The 24,404-nt window shown below is 40.6% G+C and overlaps 1 protein-coding gene across 1 annotated transcript in view; it reads right to left on the minus strand.

The window, feature by feature from the left end:
• ptprt (protein tyrosine phosphatase receptor type T) overlaps positions 1 to 24,404 on the minus strand; it is a 216,002-nt gene that overhangs the window by 39,923 nt on the left and 151,675 nt on the right. The window contains exons 16-19 of the mRNA XM_041033529.1: positions 22,407 to 22,499; positions 21,659 to 21,753; positions 16,951 to 17,038; positions 854 to 930 (exon numbers count right to left, since the gene is read on the minus strand). Of these exons, the coding sequence (XP_040889463.1) occupies positions 854 to 930; positions 16,951 to 17,038; positions 21,659 to 21,753; positions 22,407 to 22,499 (353 nt within the window). The remainder of the gene's footprint in view (positions 1 to 853; positions 931 to 16,950; positions 17,039 to 21,658; positions 21,754 to 22,406; positions 22,500 to 24,404) is intronic.

The following is a 24,404-nucleotide window of genomic DNA, read 5'->3' on the forward strand; positions in this document are numbered from 1 at the left end:
CTCTTGTTTCCTCCGCCCATCCTTTTTTTCCTCTTTTAATTTGTCCAATCTCCCTCTCCAGTCCTTCCACTCCTCCCAGAAGCATAACTCAAGGTCGTTTTCCAAATAAACATTAAATTAAATAACAGAAGGGCTCTTAATTTTCCCTCCATGAAAAGCGACAACTCTCCAACCAATGATTATACTCCTCAATTTCCCACACAGTCACCTCACCCCCGACACCCCTCTATGAGACAGATAACCTTGCTGAGATGGAAGCATTTATCACTTTCATATTGTCATTAAGACCACGTTGTAAGCATGGCGTTATCTTCACTGAAGGGATGTGAGGCTGTTTGATTGAAAATAAACATTTTGTACCAAATTCATTACAAATCTTACGACAAAATCAGCTTTGAGTGAGAGATTCAATCGATAAGCAAAGCACAACACTTAGACGGCGGAGAGGAAAGGAGGAGAAAACAAATGGATAGATGGATGGATGGATGGATCGGTACATAAAGGAGAATAAGAGGGGAAACTGTGTGAGATTGTATTTCCATCTTTGTAAAGACCAATTTGAGTTTTATACTTCAAAGGACAGGATGTTTTTCAAAATAAAGACATTTTTGAAAAGTGAAGAGATTTTTTTCAGGTTCTCACCTCTCTACAGGAGTGCTGGAGAGGTCCGACTAGGTGTTTGAGTTAATGTTAAAATTTGTGTTGGTCAGAGTTATGGTCTGGGGCATGGAGTTATCATGGTTAGGTTTAGAGGCAAAGGTATGAGTACCCTTACTCTCCAGTCTTTGACAAGCATAAAATTATAAATGTGCAAGTTTTTTTTTTGTGTGTGTGTGTGTGTGTAAAGACTTACATCAATATAATTGGCGTTGATGTAGTCAGAGTGGGGGTCTCCATCCAGCAGCTGCAGTCGGACTCTGGTGTGGTCGTCTGTGGGGTCAGATAGCACAAAAAATACAACAGGCCTAAAGTTACATTTACCCACAGATCGGAGCAGCTAACTGACTGGCTGGGGATATAACTAAGTAAATATTGTTGTCTAAACTTAACTAACCATAACCATAGAAATACCATATCACAGCTAGACTCGAACAGGAAAACTGACTAGCAATTCAGTAATTCTACAGCCACAATTTCTGACTGACTGACTGACTGACTCTAGGTCAAAAATATTCAGGAAGAGCAATCATGTATGGTTTGGTCTGGTATGCTTTTATTCAGCCACTTCATTTTTATTTATTTTTTTTTTTTTTAAACTTGAGTTCATTTAGCCTCAGTGCAGCTCCATTCAGATGAGCTTAATGGATATGACAGAAGCAAAAACATAAAAGCAATAAACATGTTGTACTGGACTCCCCAATGCAGAGTTATAACAAATATTATTTGGATAAGTCAGGGTGATGGGACAAACACCGTTCCATTACGAGCTGCCTCTATCAGCGAATATTTGTTTATTTACTGCTAAATAATCCACAACAACCTATAACTGTAAGAAAGTGTGACCACCAGTGGTCTATGATCAGTTTTCATTCTGGTTACTCTCAAATTCTTGAAGCCCTCTGCCTTGCCCTCCTGGTGATGAGGTGGCTCCCAAGAGGGGTTCGCAAACTACAAAAAAACAACAACAATGAATTCCAGTCTGCCTTGAAGCCACTCATGTCATTCCACTGACCTTTACATCCACAAGTCACTGGCAAATTAGGAAAATCCAAACAATTACTACATGGTTTAAAACTGAAAAATCTTCTCCATCGCTTTAAATAGAAAAAAATGTACCTTTGCTCGATGATTTCTGGATGTTTTAAAGCACTCAAATCACTAAGCTCGACAGGTTAAAAATAATCTACATTTTATTTTTATCTAAAGAGCACCCCACTTCAAACAGATTTCTTTCTTTGCAACTAACCCATCACAATCTGTGCTGCCCACAAGCATCTGTTTTGAGCTGTTAGCTCAAAATTAAATGTTGTGGAGAGAAAGTATAACCAAAAAGGAAAAACACTGTGAAATTATTGCTTAAAGAAGTGTTATAAATTAAACTGAATTTAGATGAAGGTCTCACAGGGCTTTTCAGATATTAAACACTGATTCCTTTCAGCTGAATGAATAATCTACAGTACCATTTGAAAATATGGATATGTGGAAATATGTTTTCATTTGTACTGATGTTGAATGGCTTGACAAATGTGACTCAATATACAAAAAGGAGTTTTTTTTTTTTACATATGTGACTTCTGATTAGTTTTCTGCAGAGAATTTCTTGCTAGGCAGGGCATGATGTACTGTTTGGTTGCGGCAACACGACAGGGAAGATAAACAAAAGAGCACCAATTCCAGAAACTCACAATGCACTGACTAGGTTTTACAAATATAGACTCCACACCACTTAATTCACATCTTAGGTGACTGGTGCAGAAATACCAGAGCAATGCACACACCAAAATGTAACTTAATTTTACAAAAATTAAAGTCACAAATCAATGATCTTTCACAATATCAGTTTAAAACAATATTTAAGAAATAAACTGCATGTCATCTTTTTTTTTAATATCCTAGAACAACCATGACTGTGGTTTTAGCAACTGTCAAAATTTTTTTTCCCCATTCCCTTTCAAATGCCAGTTACTTTGTTACAGGCTCTATCAGCCATCCATAGTATTAGGACACACACTGTATGGGGGTGATTATTGTTAATGGAAGGCAGTGGTTTTGTTTAGTTGTAGCGTGGCAACGGGGGGTAATTGCAGATGAAGCGTACGTGATTCAGTCTGATTATCTCTATTTTTTCCTCTCATTCTTAGTCTTTTTCTTTCTTTTGTTGATATGCTCCAGCTCACCCTCTCTTACTTTCATTCTCTGAGACTTATGACCACATTTTAATGATACAGCTGCTGTAGATAAGAAGAATAATTTCTCTGTTTCTTTAAAGTTCTTATTTTTGGGAGGAAAAAAGCAAGGAGAGAGACAGTGATGTCAGCTTGAGAGAGCAGGTGGGTGAATGTGAGATGATACGAAGAAAACAAGAAGAGGAGAGACAGGTGAACAGGACTAGGTCAAAACCTAGTATATAGCTGGACTGTGTGTGGTTAGTGAGTGTTGCTGAAAACTGTTGTGGGATCTCTGTAAACAACTACTTTTGATGGAAAGTAGCTAACGCCTGCTCGAAAAGTCACTCAATGTTGCAGCATGCTAACTGACTTCTTCGTGACGTTTTTCTGTATGAAATAGTGAGTGAAACACACGGCCCGTTAACACTGTGTGTTAGCCAGCAGTCACTTCCAAGCCATGATGTCTGACAGAATCACCACACACAAGTTAAGGACATTTTATTTATAAATTAAAATGTCAGTCAGGCAGCAACAGACATTCACATTTATAGGGGTCGCCCTGTTGCTGTGGTCCAGCCAAAAAGAAGAGGTGGGGCAGCTACTGGCAAGTACCAGGTGGGATGAGGAAGACAGAAAATAGGTGCTGGGGAAAAAAAATGGGATAAGAAGAAACAAAAGCAGGCAACAGAAGGAAGAAATAAAAAGATCGCCTATCTGTGTGTCTTTGAAGTCACTGAAATGCTAATACATATATTAGAAAGCTACAGCTGGGTGGAACCTAGCTTAAAATGAGAACAAAGCTAGCTGGCAACGCTCCCTCCAAGCTAGTCTGTTAGCTGCAGGGAAAACGTCTAAACTGTGTTAGGAAAGGAGAGATCAACATTTTTTTTTCTCCATCACTTCAGGTTTTTGCTTTTGAAGAATTTTATCCCTTGAAGTTCACAAGTTGTTATTTCAAAAGCTAATTATGCACTGAAAAGGTGTTTATATGCTACAACAGAACAGCTGGACATATAGCTTTACAGTTATCATATAGAAGAAAAAAATAAAGGCCAGATTTTCTTTTTTTCTTTTGCTCACTTTGAATCAAAGCTCAAATTCATCTGTCTCAAAGAGGAATTGTGCCTTGAAAACAGAGCTTTTATGTGAGCAGATCTACTCTGTGGTCGATGACTCATACATTCAATTGCAATCCATTTCGTCTGTGTTTATAGTGGGGGCATGGGAGCAATCATTTTGTCAAGTAGGCGTGAACATTTTTTTTTTTTTTTTGTGAATATCTTAGAATAGATGTGTGAATTTTCTATTCAGGCCTGACACAAAATTGTTCATCCGGTGGAGTAAAAATAATAATAAGTAGCAGAAAATTGCATAGTGGCATTGATTCAAAAAATAAACCTTTAAATCTCATTGTCTAATGTTATGAATCAATCTGCAAAGTTTCGGTTAATGGAGTCCAATTTGCAGAATGTCTTTACTATCTCTCTTTCTGACTTGAAAACTGGTTTAAAGTTTTTAAAAGATGAATGACGGCAAGCTGTTTTCCATAGTTTGACTTAACCTGGGAACATGGACTCTGAATGTAGGATGAAGGCATGACACCTAGATTAGCATGTTTGATTTTTTGTTTTTTGTTTTTGTTTTGTCTCATCTTGTCTGAAGATGTCTGTGATTCTTCAGATGCTGTGATAGTTAAAATTTCTGAAGCCGTAACTCTGTCTCTGTCTCATCCTTTCCAATCACCAAGCCATGACAGAACTAAAGCTGACTGGTCAGGACTGTTCAGAGTTCAGCCTGTAGTCTGATGCATCTCTTGGCCAAATCACTATCAGGAATTAAAGGCACCACGACCACTTAATATGGCAGACGTATTGTGTAGTCTGATTCCAAGTGTCTTCCCTCTGGGGGAAACCAGCACAGTACTCTGGTAAGCAGACAGGCCTACTTCAATTCATCTCCCAAAAGAAGTAAATCTCACTCAGTGTATGAGACATAAGCCTGGATCTCTGGTGTTGAAGGCAATCACTTATCCACCAGGCCCAGCTCCACAGCCTCAGTTTTTTGCTGCACTATACGAACATAACTTGCTCCAGTGGCACCAAATACTATCACTGAACATAAAATGTTGAAACAGAATATGCATATAATTTGGAGTCTCGCAATGAATCCACTCCCTGATTATCATTTATAGGATCACCTTGAGAAGAATTATTTGTACAGCTTCTATCAGAGTAATTTTCCAGTTCTGGCTGAGCGGCAACAATGATGGCAGCATGACTCCACTCTGCCGGTACAAGATACTGTCATCAGCTATCAGCTCACTCACACACTCAACATCTTTCTCTCTCCCTCTCTTTCTCTCACACACACACACACATATTCCCTTCATGTAAAAACAAACACAGCAGGGGGTAGTCTGCCAGCCTTCTGCTTTTTCCCTTCCTCTCTCTCTCTTTTCTTTTTCTGACTTCAACCACTTTTTCCTTCCCCCCATTTCTTTGTCTCATTTGCCTCTTCTTCCATTCCTTTTCTTCATCCTTTTCTCAGCTGATTCTGTCTGCCTTTTCTTTTCTTTTCCACTCTTCTCTTTCACTCTTTTCATCCTTCATTTACCTTTTTTACTCCTCCTCTTCCTCTCTTGCCCCATACTGTCTTGCTCCTTCAGACAGCAGTAATTACACAGGGCTAGTGTCAGAGGCTGTCATAATACGAGAGCCACCGATATGAGGCTGGGGGGAGGGAGGGGCCCTTTCCACTTCTCTCTGCCCAGGGAGGGGAGCTTCTAATTGGGCTGAGATGGCAGGAGGTACTGGCTTGCAAACACTGCAGATCTGGATACAAGCCACAGGTTTGAAGAGGCTGACAGTGTGTGTGTGTGTGTGTTTCTGTGTGTGCATAAGTGAGTGAGAGACAGAGAATTGAAGATTTCTCTTAATTAGTGTAGTCTACAGTATGTGTGCATGTTTGTTCGAACAAAGGACACGGGAAGTTTAAGAAAGATTGTGGTGTCAGACATATAAAATCAGTGACAAGCTCAAATACTGACAGAAAATCAGTGATTTCATTCCCAGTCACTTTAGCCTAATGTTACAAACCTATCCTTATTTCAAATATAAATAAAAAAACAAAGACTACATCCAAAAGTCTCAGCTCTAAAGCTTTGTGGCTGCCAGACCCAGATCTAGATCAATATACTTGAATCATGTATTTGCTCAACCCCATCTCCTGGATCTAAACCTAGATCTGGGTATAGAAATAGATTTACAGAGTAGATATGTGCATACAGGCTCACGTTGGTGTCTGCAGCGCTGGAGTAACAACAAAGTCATCAGAAGCTGTGGTGTCCAAGGGCAAAGGGCCACAAACCCATTACTCATTAATGAGCTCCACTCCTCTGCTCAGTCTGCCTCTCCTCATAACCTTGCAACTACCCCCTCCCCTCTCCTTTCCTACCTTCTCCTTCCCTCTCCTCTTTGCTCTCTGCTTTTAGTTTGGTTCCATTTTCTCTCTCTGTCTCATCTTTTTTTTTTTCCTACCCTCTTCTCTCCCAAGTCTTGTCATTACCCCAGCAGCCACTGTAAAAGTTTTGTCGGGGAGAACTTGTTAACTTGAGGGGTCCAGAAAAGGCCAAACAAAATAGACTTCTGTGTTTTTATCTTGGAGGGATTTGCCGGGGCAGCTGAATGTAGCAGAAAGCTGTAATTTGGAAGCATCAGATCGGATTGTATGTGCTGAAAGCCTGCACATAGCCACTGTACACAAATAAAATGAGAAGGAGCCACCGGGGCCTAATGACTGCTGCTGTACTACAAGAGCAAACAGGAGCAGCTGTTTCTGGTTGCTTTTAAAAATCAAAGGTCACGATGAGGTTTTATATTACACATCCTCAAGAGTAAGACCCACATAATACTCTGCAATCATCTTAATTAGAGTAGGAGATAATCTATGGACTCATTATGTTCCAGTTTCATGAATATATTGCCATTTTATTGCTTTATAAGGCCAATGTCTACTCCAGATTGTTCTCGCTTGATGAGGCAAAAGGTTATATAATACCAAAATCCTCCACTTAAAACAGTACTGATGAAATTCTTCTACCCAGCGTGGCCCAGCTCGGATCACATTTGAAAATTTAAATGATCTGTGACCCTTCTGAACCATGTATTAGAGACTAGCAGGATTTTATTCTTCTATAAATCCCTGCCTCAGCTTTCTCCCCAACAACAATGGCAATGGGAATTTTTTTTGTTTGTTTTGTTTGTTTTGTTATTTATTCCTACAAGAGGTCATTTTCTTTTGGTATACACAATATAACTTGTGGGTGTTTGAGATTTGTTTTAACTTCCTTAACCCAAAATGAAAATATTCTCAGCACACATAATTCAGACACAACATCATTTTGTTACTTACTTGATAAAAAAAACGTGCTATCAAAGGTAGGCTGAAATGTCAAGTGAAAGTCAAACATATCACTACACTGAATAGCTGTGTGGCAAAGGCTTTCTGGTTTGGGGAAACGACTGTAGCTAAAACCTAAAGTGACTAAAACTCTGGCTGGCTTAGGTTTTTGTTTTCAAGTGTGCTGGACAAAGTAATTGCAGGGTCAGTGATATTGAACAAAAACCTTATCAACTTCCTGCAGATATATTACGGTCATTTGAGTTATGAGGCAGTTAAAACCTTCACTTAGCGCCTTTTATATTTCATTGTCTTTCTGGCTGCCTGAAAAGAGCAAGAAAGTGTAACAGAGCTGGCTGCTGGGGAGAGAAAAATGTAATGCTTCAACATGCCCATTAGGTTTTATTTTACAATGCTGGTGAAAGACTAGGATGGATAATACCACAGCACAGAGTGTCTCTAATGCAGAATACATGCATGACGGGAGATATCTGCTACTAAAATATTGTACCTCATACCCCCTTTTTAAATGTTACCCCTCCCCCCCGTCACATTTTATGAAGCACAAGTACTTAACACTTACATACAGAAACACATGGAGCAAAGGTTAAAAAACAACAATCCAACACGTTAACAAGACAAGTTAGTCGTTAACTTCGCTGCTGAAAGGAGACGTAACTCAGTTAAACGTCCACATAAACAGATGGAGCTGGTACTTAACAGAGAAGAAAAAAATGCTCACAGCGGCAAGTTGAAACTGCTGAACAAGATGTTTCGCTCTTCTATCCTCTCCTTCCCTCTCATCTCCTCTCTCCTCCTCCTCCTCTCCCTGCTCTTCTCGCCTCTTTTTTTTCAGTAGCCACTAAGCAGGGATTGTGTCTGTCACAGATATACTTAATCAGTTAACTCCCTATGGAGCTCAACTCACTCACCGCATACACTCCGCTGTCAGCCCGGCTCAAGGCATTAGGGAATTTAATAGCATGTGTGATTGAGTGTAAGTGTGTGTGTGTGAGAGACTGAGTAGCGTGTAAGTGTGTTAAAGTGTGTCTTTCGTCACTTCGCTGTGTACTCGTGTGTTCTGGAACATCTTTAGGATGTGTGTCGAAAGGTTTGTGTGTGTGCCGTTTTGAAAGTACTCCGGTAGTGTTTCAGTGTTCCAGTGATGTGTGTGTTCCAGTGTCAGCAACTATGTATGCATGTGTGTGTGTGTGTGTGTGTAGTACCCCTGCCTCGGTCTGTTTGCATGCATGTGTGTGTGTGTTGGAGGGTATTATAGTGTGTAATAGCTTATTAAGACCAGAGCTCCCTGCAGCTGGTGTGTCAAACAACTCAGAATGTTGTCGACTTAGACACTCATACACACAAACACACACCTCAAGATGCAGTTTCCAGCTGTTTGAAGGTTTGAAGGGGGGGGCATGAAAAGCTGGAAAAGGAGAAAGAGAAGGAGGAAAGAAAGAACAGCAGCCTCTTGATCAGTGTATCACAACTACAGTGGGGTTCACTAAGGCTATACAAATGTGGAAAATTAAAAAAAATAAGTGTCTGGCATCCATTTAGTCCAAGAAGTGAATTTTACTCATATCACTATTAACCCTTTAGACTCTTAAAGAAACATTTACTTACTCATTCAAACACGTTTATCTGTTTCAAAAACCAAAACAAATTGACGGCTGCACGTTTATTCAACTTTATAGAATAAAACTGCTGAGCTCAGCTGAGTTTCCTACTCGACGTAGAAATCCAAGACAAAAGTCTTACAACAGTAGCCTGATTCTTTTAAAACAGAAACTTAGTTGTTAAGGAGAACGCTAGGTGGTCTAACAGGTCCAGCCGCAGTGGATGGGTGGGTAAAAAGAAAGTTAAGTCCTTCTTCAGTTGTTATCTTATAAATGTCTAGACAGCAGTACATCCCATTAATTCTGATTCATTCATCAACAATCAATTATCACACACTGTCAATGATCACGGCTCATCATTGCCAGCTATCAACGAATATCCAATTGTCAACCCCCTGAAGATTTAGAAAGATGAAATATAATCACTCATAATCCTCCACTTTCTAATTAAAGATACAATCATCGTTAAACTCATTACTTCATCGCCCCCCTCCACAACCTGATGCTTTTTTTTTTTTTTTTTGGCGATAAACAGCAACTGTTAAAAATCAGCATCAAAATTCTGCGTGTATTGTTATTACCGTGTCGTTGTTACCCCCAACTGCTTCTGAAGAGGAACAATGATTAACAGCAATCAACGTCAACAGTATCAATAATACTGCCGCTGGCGTTAAAAATCAGCCTCATTATCACCATTATCTGTGTGCTTACCTCCCACTGGGAGCTGCAACAAAAACCATTTCATCATCTGATGGTGGTGGTGGGGGGGGAGGGGGCAAACATAATCAGTCTTTCCTTGAGAGTCCCTTTCTTTCTGTTTGCCTCTTGTTTTATTTATTTACAATATTTTGAGACTTTCTAGCTATATTATCAAAAATGAAAAGAGTGTCACTCTGTCAACAGCATTTTCTTAATATTTCTTGATGACTGTGTACTTTTGATCCAGCCTACACCTTTGAGATGACCTGAAATGCCGACTGACAGCCAGGGGCAGATCTCTGCAGCCAGGTTCCAAAGTCCTGCAGCTTTCACAGGTTTCACACAAGCGTGGATTCTGTTATAGCAGCATATTAATGCCCTGGGTTGAAGAATGAGGTGTGAAACACACACAGGCGTGTGCCGTTTTGTGTCGACGCACATTTTTCAGCTGTCCGTGTGTGCATGACACTGCACTCTGAAAGAGTCTGATTAACTGCCTGAAGTGACATCACTCTATGCAATTTATCAGACTTCACGAAGCTCCAACAACTGCAAACAGACCGTCACGCATAAAGTCAGTGGAGTTTCCCCCTAAGCCGTTTAGAGCTCTTGCTCACAATTATGTAGCATCTGTTTCAGAGCATTCTCTTCATTTTTTAAACATTTAGCAAGACAGATTTATTTTGAAATGAGCCTGTGCATTGAGAGAAGAGTATGAGAAAAGAGAAACATGAGTGGAATTTTCCAAAAAATCACAAAACACAAATTCTTCTCACTGTAGGGTGGAATAATGTTGCAGCAGTGCTGCACTGCTACAAGCAATCAAGCACAAACTACACTGCTGTGATCTGTACAAGCCTGACTGTAGTGTGTGTATGTGTATGATGTGTGTGTGTGCATTGTGTGCAGTGCAGGTATGGGACTTTCTTATTCACTGAATGTGCTGCCATGTATGTACAGATCGTGTGTTTCTTTAAGTAACGCTGTGTGTGTGTCTGTGTGTGTTTACTTGTCCTTCTATGGTTGTGTGCTCAAATTTTGGTTTGACATTAATTGTGAGGACATATTCGCCTGTCCTCACAGCTTAAAAGGGCTGTTTGAAGGTTGAGACTTGGTTTTAGGGTTAGGCTTATGGTAAGGCCTGGGATTGGGCGTTTAGTTGTGATGGTTAAGGTAAGAGTAAGGCGCTAGTGAAAGCATTATGCCAACGAGTGTCCTCACAACTATGCTAAGGCGAGAAAGCGTGTGCGTGTGTGTGTGACAGCTTGGGGGATGCTAATATTTGTTGTGGTTCTTTGGTCAAACACTTCAGAGGAGTTGTTGGCGTTCTGACTTCAGAGCAGCTCGGCAGACGTGTTGAGAATCGGTGCCAGGATGGATAAGAGAGGAGGAGGGGAGACACAATATCTACAGCTGCATATGAAGGTAACACACTTACACACACTCACACACACACACAATCACACTCGCACACAAATACACACCGGTTGTGCTTGTTTTCAAAACCTTCCTCCCTTGCTTTGTTTGTTTCACAGACAAACATGGACACACTCACAGAAACAAGATGCCCTCACCCTCCCTCTCAGTCTCTCACACGCACACGCACACACACACACACACACACACACACACACACACACACACACACACACACACACACACACACACACACACAACCTCCACTGTAATGAGAAGCAACTCCATGCAGGAGGTGGATACTGATTATGCCGGTGATGCTTGGAAGTCTAACACTGGATGAAGTGTGTGTGTGTGTGTGTGTATGCACAGGAACATTGCCTCACTCTGCAAAGACTGACAGCCTGTGTAATGATTCTCATTCACCTGTACGCTGGTACACATTAGTGAATATAGAGAGGGCTTTGAGGTGAATTTGTGCATGTGTGTGAGAGAGAGAGAAAGAAAGAAAGAAAGAAAGAAAGAAAGAGATTCGTGACAGAGAAGAAAAAGAGATAGAGGAGATCAAGGGAGAGACGTATAGGAGAGAGTGACAGATGCAAGAAAATATAGTGAATAGATTAACTTCAGAAAGGAAGTCAGAGGTAGGAAGAGGAGAGATCAAGAAATAAAAAGGAGAAAAAGAGAGAGGAAAGACAGACGTGGGCATAGGGACAAAACGCGAGAAGGGAAACAAAGAAACACAAAGAGAGAAGATGAGAAGAGAAAGAGTTTGGCATGAGGATGTGTTAACACTGAACACGATGCAGATTTTTAATATGACTACTGCATTTAAATATTTTTCCAGTCTGCGTTTAGTCTCTACAAGCAGCCAATAAACTGACTGAGTGGTGTTTTCAGGGACTAATTTCAAATTTCCAAAACCAGAAAAATCCAAGGGTTTCTCATGTTTTTCTCCAGACATCTTTAATTTCTGTTCTTGTCTCTGCATGAATGAATAAAACAAAGTCATGCAGCTGTGGTACAAGCAAGAATTTCTCTCAAATTCAAACAGATTTAACTCCTCCTTGTGTCATTTTGTGCATTTCTTTTTATTCTTTTTCCACATCCCATTGTCTCTAAATTGTTTCTTCATTCACAATAACAGAGCGAAAACTGAGAAAATAAAGTTTAGTGACTAGTGAGAAGGAAGAAAGACAGATGCAGAGTCTCTACATATACAGAGAAATTAACTATAAAATATTTCTTGCAGCCTATGAGTTTTCAATCAGCCCCTAGTGGAGCAAAAGTGCAGTAGAGGCTGAATAAGCATGCACTAGAGACGTGGGTATATCTATATTTGGGAAGTCACATTGTTCTCTGCAGAAGAGCAGAGGGGGCGAAGGGAATCAAAATTCTCCCGAGTAAAATGGCTTAAAGACATTAAAATGATAGACTGTTTGTCTGAGAGAAACATTCCATTCAATAAAGAAACTCTGATTTTTCTGAGGTTTATTGTGCAGTATTCCCAATGATGGAAAAAAAGATGTGGTGTGAAGAAATCAATGCTCAAATCGATGAATACAAATGTGCAAGTTAGACAGATTGTTTCTGTATGTTGCGTTACAGTGCATTCAGAAAGTGTCCAGACCGGAATCAAATCACTCCAGTGGATCTGAGGATTAGCTCAAGGAAGTCAAAATAAACCACACGAATGTTCCACACAAAGTCCAACTTTGACATGCGAATTTGCACCATTGACCAGTAGTAAGCCTACTTGCTGAGCGGGACTGGAGAAGCCATCTTAGCTAATTAGCTGTGCTGCATCACTCTGTCAGAGTAAAAACTGTTCCAGAGCAGAGGATTGGTTTGGTTTGTATATTATGAGACATCCTGAGAAGTCGTTGGTACAAATACGTCCTTTGAATACACTGTGTAAACTTATTGTCCATTAGTGGCCAAGCCATGCTTGGAGAGCTTTATTTTCCCACTTAAATAACTTTCTACTGAACAAAATGGTTCACAATAATAAGCCAGGTGGACATAAACAGAACAGCAGAAAGAAAAGTGGCTCAGCTGTTCACCAAACAGCCCTGCAAGTACTCGCTGTATCATCAACTGTGGTGTCTGTGTCAAAGCCTGACACACATGACACAACATCAAAGCATCAAATGTATGTTTACATCCCAACAAACACAAGCTGACTGACAGAACAACATAAAAAAAGCACATATAAATACACACAAATGTGCTGTGTGAGAGCGCACATGAAGACTAATATAAAACATACACACACAAGCACGACCATAAACATTTCAACACACCACCTCTTTCTCCTTGATAACACATAGACCTACACACATACAGTATAAATACACCATATACACACAAACACACACACATTTGTGCACAAGTACTCATACCCTTTCTTTGCACGTATGTAAATGCTTGCCAATAAATCTGTTTGTTTTGAAGGCATGCTTCTGTTGAATTATAAATGACCATATGGGAAGGTTGTTCTATGAACTGAGAGAGGGCTGAGAAGAAGAAAGAAGAAGGAGAAGAAGAAGTGAAGAGGAGGGGAAGGAGGTGAGGGAGGAGGAAATAGAAGCAGACAGATGCCTGTAATGAGGAAACAGGACTGCGCTTTGCCTCAACCCATAAACTGTCAGAGGTAATCAGACAGTATGAAGAGATGAATAGAGAGGAGAGGAAAGGAATAAAAGAAGGGAAGGTGAGAAAAAGCTAACAAGAGGGAGGCATGAGCAGAGTGAAAGGGAGAAGCATAGGAGTGAAAGGTTCAGAAGAGAGGGATTTAAAATGGTGAAGGTGAAAATATAAGTAAAAATTTAAAGGAAAAGGAGGAAAGTTGAGGAGAGAGAGAGAGAGAAAAAATATAATGGACAGGAGAGGAGGAGGGATGAGAGGGGAAAACTGGAAAACTTAAGGGGGAGAGCAGATGGAGCAAAAGGAAGGGCAGAGGAAGATGATCAGTGGGAAAAGAGGGAGAAAAGGAGAAACAAAGCGTCAGGAAAACAAGATGAGAGAGGGAGGGGATAAAGTTGGAAGTGGAAGTATGGAGATGGGAGAGGAAGAGAGGATGGAGAAGCGCTGAGGAGATGGGAGGACAGGAGGCTGGTTGATTAACATTTATTCAGTGTGCTGAAGGGATTTCAAACATGGCATCAACCTTTTCTGTTTGGCAGATGTCCGGAGGAAGAGTGTGTTAACACTTCAGCTCAAATCAGCCCTTTCCCAACTGAGTCAGAGGGAGAGAGAGAGGTAGTGAAAACTATGTGTTAGTGTGTGTGAAGGAGGGAGAAAGAGGAGTGTGATAGAGAAATCATAGAGAGTCAAATGTTCTCACAAGGACTGAAAGATCACAGCGGCCTCTGAGGGGATTTTTAGGACTAGAACTTGGGTGTTGGCTTGAGTCTCGCAAAGCCGGGCCACAAATTTAGCTTGCCTTGTTGTGATCTGCCGAGGCTCAATGAGCATTTGCTTGGGTTAGAGGTGCTGTCACTGGACGGACACCAAAATAACTGGATTAGACTTTAACCAGTAAACATAGATGTCATTTGAATCTCTTCTTCAGTGAGACTTAAACATGAAACCTCGCTTCAGCCATTCCTCTGTTTTTTCTTTTTTTTGTGGATTTCAAACTGGAAAACCGCATCAGCTGTTTTAAAACATCAGATATCTCTCTAGCTCTTCACTGAATTTGGTTACTTGGTCAGTTTGAGGGGGGAAATAGGCCGTCAAGCTGCAGAATCATGTGTCATTTACACGTCTATGGCAAATGTTTAAAAGGTGTTTAAAGAAACACTGAGTAAACTCATCATTTAAACCACTAACCACTCTTTACTGGTTGGTTAGGCGTCCATCCAGCTGGGTGGCCCACAGTGCTCAGTGCAAGATTTCCACACTAGCACCACCTGCTACTGCAAAGACTAGGATTAATATTATCCTTAGGTATAATGATTTCCATAAATTCTGTTTATGAAAATACATTCAAGTTTCAGTACAGTCACTTTTCATCATGTAAAGCACTTTGGAAATGTTGCTTAAGAAATGTTCCATAAAAATAAAGTTTTAAACAACCAAAAGTATTATTAACAATGAGGTAAAGAATGGGGTTGGTGGCAGGGGAACACAGTCCCATATACAGAGTGTGCAACAGAGAATGTATCCCGCTGTGAGGGAATTTGTTCTCAGCTCTCTAGCTCCAAAACAGAAAGCAAATCCCTCGTTTCAAAAGGCAAATTAAAGTTCAACCTGACGGAAGAAAAAAGACAGAAGAACCTTTAACCCATATTTAAAGTTTTAGCAGCAGCTGGTTGGTCCGCCTGTCTCACCATATTTCCTTGTTCTAATAAAGACAGCATACAAAGTCATTTCCCTGGGGGCCTTTTAAAACATTTTCTCAAGAAAATGAGCCTTTGTACAATCACAGCAAGCAAGATGGACAGTTTCCATTACCAGGCCCTTGTAATTAAAGGATTTGTACTAATAGCAAATTTATCATAATTCCTGCTGGCTATCAAGTCCTTGTCAGGCTATTTCATTTCACCACAATGTTTCATTTTAAAGCCTTCAGGTTAGTGCAGTGTCTTTGCCTTGACATCTAAACCCTCTTAATGAGACGTGCACACGTGCATGGATCTGTGCATGCAAACACACATGAACTGCAAAATGTAAGCCCAGAAGCGCAATCTTCTGTATCATATTGGTATGGCATGTAAGTGCACGTAGGTGTGAGTGCACAGGCACACGCGCAAATACGCATAACACACACACATACGCCTAAACCATTTAAGAAAACTTCAACCAAACAATCTGCTTCTCTTGTTCCATTCTAACCGAGGCCTGAGGTTGGCTTGTGCAACGACAGGAGAATCAGACAGGCATCATTAGTGCACACGAAACACATTACACAGTGTCATATTCACATTTTAATTCATACTCTAATGGCCAAACACACACACACACATATACACACACACTACATGCAGCGTACGCCTCACTGTGCACATCATTACAGCAGCCTGTCTTTGCTCCAAAATGAAGCTTCATTTTGACAAAAGTCTCTATGAATAAAATAAAGGCTGCAGGCTTTGATCATCAGGCGGGATTGGAATAAAATCCCTCTGCAAACTTAAAGTCATTTTTTAGTAGTTTCCTGTATCAGACTTACAGAAGTTCAGGAAATGAGTTTGGATGGACTTTGATGCTGCATCCTGAAAAAGAATGGATCTATGGAAATATGTTTATTAATCTGCTGTTTTCTGTTAAACACATTGTTTTGCTTTGATTTAATTGGTCTCACTGTCAGAGGTAGTGAGAATGTGAAATGTTCAAGTCAAATGTTATAACCCTGACTGATTCATCCACCAGAACCAAGTTCTATGGGCATCTGGCTCTCAGCAGGTGGGGACTTCCAACAGCAAGACACACCCGAAGCTGGAAGGAGTCAGTCGGTGACTTGTTGAAGGACACTTCAGCAAGGCAGATTGTTGCCAACACAGACGTTTGGACCTGTGTCCTCCAGTTAAAGTACGGTATCAATATACCTGGTACTGTAGCATGTTCTATTAAAGCAGTAGATGGACCACAGCTTCTTGATAGTAAACACAGTGAATTTTTATGGAGAACCCTCCCTCTCAGGGCTGAGTGTGGTTTGAAATGTTACACTACCTCACATAGATAAATATAAATATCTGCCGAAAGAAAAGAGTCCAACAGTTCTTAAATTATTGTTTAAATGAGGAAAACCAATCCAAGCTTCAGTCAGGCTGCACAGCTAATGGATTCAAGTTTCTGTTTCTGAGTCACGTCCGGTTGAAGAAAACATCAAGTTCACACCAAATATATCAGTCCAAACCAAATCAAAACCACACAGGAAGTACAGTAAATGACTTCATATAACCCATACCGGACCAAACCAAAACGAATATACATTCAGCCAAAGACCTGCAGGAGTAGTCTATGTGTGTCATTGCAGTACTCACAAGCGATGATGTTGCCATAGCGATTCTTGTTGCGGTTCTCGTCCTTCTTGGCCGTTTCCCAGGGCGCCGTCTGTCCCTCTGCCAGGGCCTGAACATACACATGCACACATGCACGTGCAGACACACACACACACATACACATGAAAATAGTTTCACATTGAGGTATGAACACACAGAAATATGCATGCACATTTGGCTTGACGCCCAGAGCTTGTTCACTGACACATGGGCCGGCAGAAGTTGAAACAGTAACATGAATATTAATGGAAAAGCCAATCAACTGACAGTTTGCAACAGACCATACCTTTTACCACTCAGGGTACTGAGGGTGTTATGACTGAAGCTTAACAGAAGTGAATTTTCAGAAGATGGCAGGACTTGCAGGCAGGTCACATGTGATTCAACTTCATTAAACTTTATTTAAATACCCTTTTATACACTGTATATATATATATATAAACGTATAGTATTTACACCAATACTAAGAACTGCCTCACGGGGCAGAATAGTGGCTGTAAAAATGACTTAGCTAATTCAAAGTGTGAAATCTAAATATAATGTCTAAAGTATAAACAAAGGTGCAGTATAAAAGGCGACACAGTACAGAAGTTATTTCAGATCTATCAGTCCCAATCAGGTCAGTCCTTTGGCCAGGCTACTGTCCATCAGATTTCAGCCAAATCTGGGACATTTTGCTAATCAACAGACAAACACGCAGGGATGGAAACATAACCTCCTTCCAAATTTTGGCAAAGGCAATGCATTTGATTTCTACACTAAATTAAAACGCAATCAGCAGCAAGGAGCAACTTGACAAGGGATGGAACAAAGCATATTCCTTGGTGCTTGGAATGAAAAAGTACAGGGAAACGACAAAAAGTTTTGGTTCATTATTCTGTTGGTTTGATCTGAAAGAGAATATTCTGTCAGTCCTTTGTTTGAGGAGAGAAGACAGATTGTCCTTACTCCCTGCTGTGATGCTGGCCCGTGTGACAGGCCTTGCAAACATAGCAAGGACAAAATGTGCGTGTGTGTGTTCATGCGTATGCATGTATGCACTGTGTGTGTAATGAAACACCCATATAGCATAGTACAAATTTGCCTACACTCAGTAATAAGTGAGTGTGTTAGAGTGTATGAGTTTGAGGGTCTGAGAATGTACTGTCTGTAATTTGGCATGTGCGTGTCCCAAATGTGTGAAATGTGCACATACAAAGATGTTGTGTGTGTGTGTGTGTGTAAGATCACACACACACGCTTGTGCTAAGCAACCAAACCCCAACTCACAAAGGTTACCATATGGACACTGAACCATTTTAGAGCAATCATTATAACACACACTGGAAGAGGTCACACACACACACACACACACACACATTCTCTGTGTAGGGACGAGTGAACAGTCCTTTCTGAGTCCATTAAGGGCTTAAGACCAGACAACAGCTTTCATTTTTAGACAGTGATATGACCTACATACACACACACACACACACACACACACACACACACACACACACATACACATACGCACATTCTCACGCACTATACTATACAAATACACTGTGACAGAAAAACAGACACCTAAACATATCGCTCAGTCAAGCAGAAAATGGATTCTTTTAAAGTGGCATATGGGTCTGAGCGTGTGTGTGTGTGTGTGTGTGTGTGTGTGTGTGTGTGTGTGTGTGTGTGTGTGAGTGTGTGAGAGTGTGAGTGTCTTTCTGTGGTTGTGTGGACAAACTTTGGTTTGAAACCATCGCTGTGAGGACATTTTGGCCGGTCCTTAAAATTTTGACAGGCTGTTGAGGGTTACGACTTTTAGGGTTAGGATACAAGTTGGGTTTAGGCCAAGGTGCAAGGAAATGCATTATGTGAATGAGTGTCCTAAGAACTATCGTAAGACAAGATTGTGTGTGTGAAAAATATGTAAGGATGCTTTTTGGACATATTTGATAGGAGGCTTCTGTAGGAGGGTTGTGCATGTTTGTGTGTGTGTGTGTGTGTGTGTCTGTGCATGCGCACATTTGCATAAGGTGTGGGCTGGCTGCCCTTTTTCAACCTGAAAAAAACAAGACAATCTTAATCAAACTCCTCTCATCTGAATTCTGTCGCTTTTTAGGATTATTAATATTCTATATAAAGACACAGTGTGGGGTGAGTGGAGAGAGGATGTGAAACACATATACACACTCTGTCACACCAGTGAGTGGGTCCTTCGGTTTTCCTGCAATAATGGTTCAAATGAATAAAATAATTCTATTTAAAAAACTCACGACCAGAATAAAATGTGTCCAAATTACATCACGTTTGTTCCCTACAAGAATTTTTTTTTTTTTTTAATCCAGCTTCACAGAATATACTTCTGACCATATAGTACCTTGTACTAAAATTAAGAAATACAGTATATAATTGTTTGAAATACACATGTAATTATTTGAAGTGAGGTTACACTGGTCCCCTCTAAAGTATTTTATTTGAACCTGAATTTTGTGTCCGGCAGGATTATATTTCAAAGTGTACTCTAAACTTTCATATGTGTCACACATGCTCTGATGGGACAATGTAATGCTTGTTACGTTTGATCAACCAGCTCTGGTCATGGTGAGTTTATGTGCAGGCTAAAATGCATTAATGGTTTGGCTACAGTAGCTAGCTAACTTCATGAACTGGCCAGGCTTCAAACAATGTGGAATCTCCCTTTAAATGTAAAAGGTGTAATCCCAGTGGGGAGCGACATGCTGACAGTGTGGCTGCTGTCGGTGTTAGTGGGGTTAATGGGCTTCAACACTGGAGGTCACATCACACAGAGAGCTTGGGACAAGAAGACACCATATGGGGTGTGGTGGCAGACACACAAATGCACAAAACACACACACACACATGGCATACTAAATATCCTCATGCTCATGGCATGAGGATATTTAGTATGTTTTATTTGTATAATGTGTATTTGTGTTTATGAATACTGTCCTTTAAATGTCTGTCTCCATTTGATGTTAGTGACAGGTGGCAGCTACCAGCACTACTAATAAAACTCCATTCTGTGTCTCTCTCTGTCTCTCTCACTTACACAAAGGCACATACACACACACAAGCACACACAAGCACACGGGCACACACACTCTGGAGAATAAATCACATTTGCTCTCCCCTGAAACGTATCAGTGGGTATAAACCAAAATGACAGGAAGCAAATGAAAATATAACGTACGGCATCACAGAGGGACAATTTTCAACACGCATGCAGAGTTGATAATAGAAAATATTCATTCGTACGAGAGCGGGAGGGAGAGCGAGACAGAGGACAAAAGACAAAAGACTCTGCCTTTTGTCTTTTGAATGAAAGAGAGGGAATGAGGATTTGAAAGGAAAATGAGCACATGGTAGAATGCCCATGACAAACAATGATCATAAAAATGACTGTATGTGATAAACTGTGCTCTAAACAAACGGTCAGCCCAGGCATGGAGAGAAAGACAAAGTAAAGAAAAAAAGGGAGGGGGGGGGTCTTAGACATTAAAGAGAGAGACAGAGGTGGGAGACAGTAATAGGAAAGACTTTAAAAGGGAGAGAGATGGGATGGGAGGAACAGAAAAGAAACATAGACAGGAAGGCGAGGAGAAGGAGAGAGAAAGAAAGAATCGGAACAAAGCACAACGTAGACAGAATAAAGGAAGGGAGATTAAAGCAGAACAAAGATGGCGAGGGCAAAGGATGGTTGGGGGAAGAAGAAAGAAACTTGCAAAAAAGTAGGAAAAAAGATATACCAATGGAGAAAGAAGAATAAAACTGGTGATCATATGTTACTAAGAAGAGAAACTAGAGAGAACAGAAAGTAAGAGCCAGAAAGTTTGTTCTACAGTCTGCCTGTTTGTTTCTCTGATCATCAATATTGATAAGGCTAAGAGTTAATAATTGATAAGTCGTCCCTCCTCAAAAACCAAATCCAATCCCTCAGTCTCTCTCGTTCACACACAAATACATTCATACGCAGACATACACACAAATGTATATGCTGCCCAACTGGGAAGCGACAGGGAAAGAGAGGAAATGTAGAGGCCACGTTCACAAAACAAAGAATCTAATTACCAGGCTATGCTGCTGGAGATGCAAACATCATTTATTTATTTAGTTTTCAAATAATTTATTGAATCTTAAATTCATAACTGATAACCTGAGCCCCAGTACATGTTCAAACATGACGAAAGAAAATCTAAACTCCTCCAGGTTTTCATTCTTAAAAAGAATTTGCTCTGTTTACTCTAATGCCATTTTTATTTTGGTGCAAATAAAATGCATTTTCAGTCGAAACTTTTCTTGACTGCTTCTGACTTTTTACATTTTTTGCAGCAATTCCACTGAGGCAGCTGAAGCATATCTCATCTTGCACTTAACAAGAGGCCAGGATACACTGGACATGGCGCCAGCCTTGCTTAGGGCTTTGCTGTACCCATGTTTTTATTATAATAGAAAACTCTCCTCTGTCTGACTCATTGCTTTACCTGCAGTTACATTTATACATTCTGGGGTCACAGGGAGATTTTATTATACCTATTATCTGGGCGCTGTAGCTGCAGACCTTTGACCTTCTTACTAATAGCGGCTTGTAATGTTGTCTATCTTAAGATTGATGCCTATTTTACGGTTGTACTCATTATAAGCTTCTTTGAGTGTGTGTGTATATGTGTGTGTGTGTGTGTGTATTCACCTCATATTCCTCCTTGAAACCATAGCCCTGACCACATTTCATCTGGGTGATGTGTTGGAGGAGGTCAGCAACTCGAATAGCCGGTTGAAACTGGCCTGCCTGGAACTGACCTGCAGGAGCAGAAACATTTTACAGGGAAAGAGAAAGATGAATATATAAACAGGAGGACAGATACAGTAAGTATGTAGGAGGAAGCGTGGGTGGATGGCTGGATGGACGGATGGAGGGATGGATGGATCTTGAAAATCATTTTTGCCAAATTGCAGTTCTAATCAGTCTTCGTGTTGTGAATGCCCTGTTAAGCTAAATAATCAACATATGCTCAATCAATACACCAGCTAGCTAAAGTACCAAAGTAACTCTTTTTCCTTTGAACTGATGAACTGTCTACATAAATAGGCCCACTTTATTATTTCTGCTTCTGTGTAACTGCAAAGTTAAGTGAATAAGTCTGACTTATTCCAACCATCTGACAACACAGTAATACTGATTAAGATAGTCAAATAAGAACCTAAGTGATTATTTCCTACATAACTAGCTTGTTTTGTCTGACTGTTTAACCATCAAACAATATAATTAACAGAATAACTATCTGAACTATCTATCCTGACTTGTTGCCAAAGTCACTAAAGCTGTATGTTTACTAGTCCAACATTACCAACATGTGCTGTGAGCCCAGGTACAGTGATTAGCCTGATTGGCCGAGTAACTCAACACTTAACGAAGTGACTAAGTCCTGTGCACATACCACTCTGGTAGGAGAGCTCCACAGACTCACAGCCTCCATAGGGAAAACTCTGCAGGGTCAGAGAGGGCTGGGCGAGCGATGGCTGGCTGCTGTCTGTTAATGGAGACAGAGAGAGAGAGAGAGAGAGGGAGGGAGGGAGGAATATGTTACCACGACAACACACCTCCCCTCTATGACAACCCCAACACACACACTCAGTAGTTATGTGCACTACTGATACACTCTGCGCAGCATGGACACACACTAGGCGAGAGAAGATTGGTCACCGATGACAACTGATTAGTCAAATGAGTCACTTAAAACCCTGAACCCTGATTGGTGGGCATGATAGGAAACTTAATTGGAATATCTCTCCTCCAATAAAGGAATGCCAGATTGATTGGATGAGTGAATGAGCTTTATTAGTCAGGACAGATGGAGGGAGGGTTAAAGGGACAGAGAGACTGGTGAAGGAGTGAAGGAATGTCACATGTCAAGAGCTGCACCAGAGAACCCCCAAAAATAAATAAATAAAAATAAAAAATCAGATTTTAGTTTGAAGTTGTGAAGAGTTTTGGGTGGAAGAAGCTTTTTTTTTAGTTTGTTTTTCTTTTTTTAATTTAACATTATTCAACAGTCGTGAAACCTGAAATAGCTCATGTTTTAATTTTCTCATTATGGTTTTAATAAATAATATTTTGTTCAGTGCTGTGGCTTTATGGCTTCTGATAGCCAGCCAGGCCAGCAGACTCACTGAAGTGAGAGTGTCTCAGAAAGAAAAGGGCTTGTAATATAAAACTGCATGACTCGATGTTTTCTTAATGGAGCTATTTGCATGTTAATGATGGCTGTGGATTCATTAGTGGCCTAAAGTGGCTTCTCCATAAGCCAATCTAAACACTGGCTTCCCTAAACGAATGAAGAATGAGCCGGCCACATGGGTCACTCTGCAGCTCCTACTTGGGTGTGTGTGTGTGTGTGTGTGTGTGTGTGTGTATTTGAATGTGTGTGTTATCAGAGAGTGTGTGTGGTCAGGAGAAGGGAAAAAGGGATGGAAAAACAATGGCTTATAAAGTGATTCAAAATAGCTGACAGGTTGTTTTTGTGAGAGATAAGGAAGTGATAAAAGAGTGAAAGAATGAGAAGGTGAGAGAATTAGAGGAGAAGAAGGGAGATGAAAGGAGAGGAGCTGATAAAAGGGGAGAGGAGGAAAGACGAGAGAGAACGGGGAAGAAGAAGGTAGAAGAACAGAAATAGGATAAGAGGCAAAAGGTAGAATAAAGATGTGTCGATGGTGTTGAGAGGAATAGAGGGGCATTAAAGAGAAAAGAGTTCAGGTTAGAGTGATGGGATAGGAGACAGTTGAGGTGGAAAGGTGAGGGAAAGGCAGGTGTAAAGCGTTGAGCAGAAAAGGAGAGCTGTGGAAAGGTCAGGACAAACACAAACTGTCTGCCCACTGAAACAGAACCGGGTTGTACTGTACGGTTGTCCTGTCTCTGTCCTGTGTCTGTCCTGTCTCTCCAGAACTGTTCAGCTGAATTTACTCCAGCACTTCGTCACATCACATTCACCTGTAGTAACTCCTGTCCTCCTCCTCCTCCTCCACCTACGAGTAATTTGCTTTGTCAAATAGGTTTTAGAAGACACATCAACTTTGACATCCATGATCTTTCCCTAAGCATTTTCATTATTCAACTCGTGTAATGCTTCCTACAAAACACATTTCATAATGAAAATGAATTCTACCTGGATGTTATTTTTGGGAGACTGGGCTGCTTCATGACTTTCCAGAGCTAAGTTACGTGGTTTCCATTATTTTTTTATTATTTTAATGTTTCTCCAGAAAGAGTCACATTCGGGTTTACACTCCAGCTGAGCCGGAAACCACTTGTTTGTTAACTTGCCTGCTGTTTCCTCGCCTCCCCAAAAGTATTTTTCTCACTGACATTTTCAGAGATATCCCATGAACACCAGCGGGAGACACCGTGCCTTTGCTTGCCTGTCTGGCCCTTTCTCTTC

This window comes from Toxotes jaculatrix, chromosome 3 (genome assembly GCF_017976425.1).
Source record: "Toxotes jaculatrix isolate fToxJac2 chromosome 3, fToxJac2.pri, whole genome shotgun sequence".
Classification (NCBI taxonomy): domain Eukaryota; kingdom Metazoa; phylum Chordata; class Actinopteri; family Toxotidae; genus Toxotes; species Toxotes jaculatrix.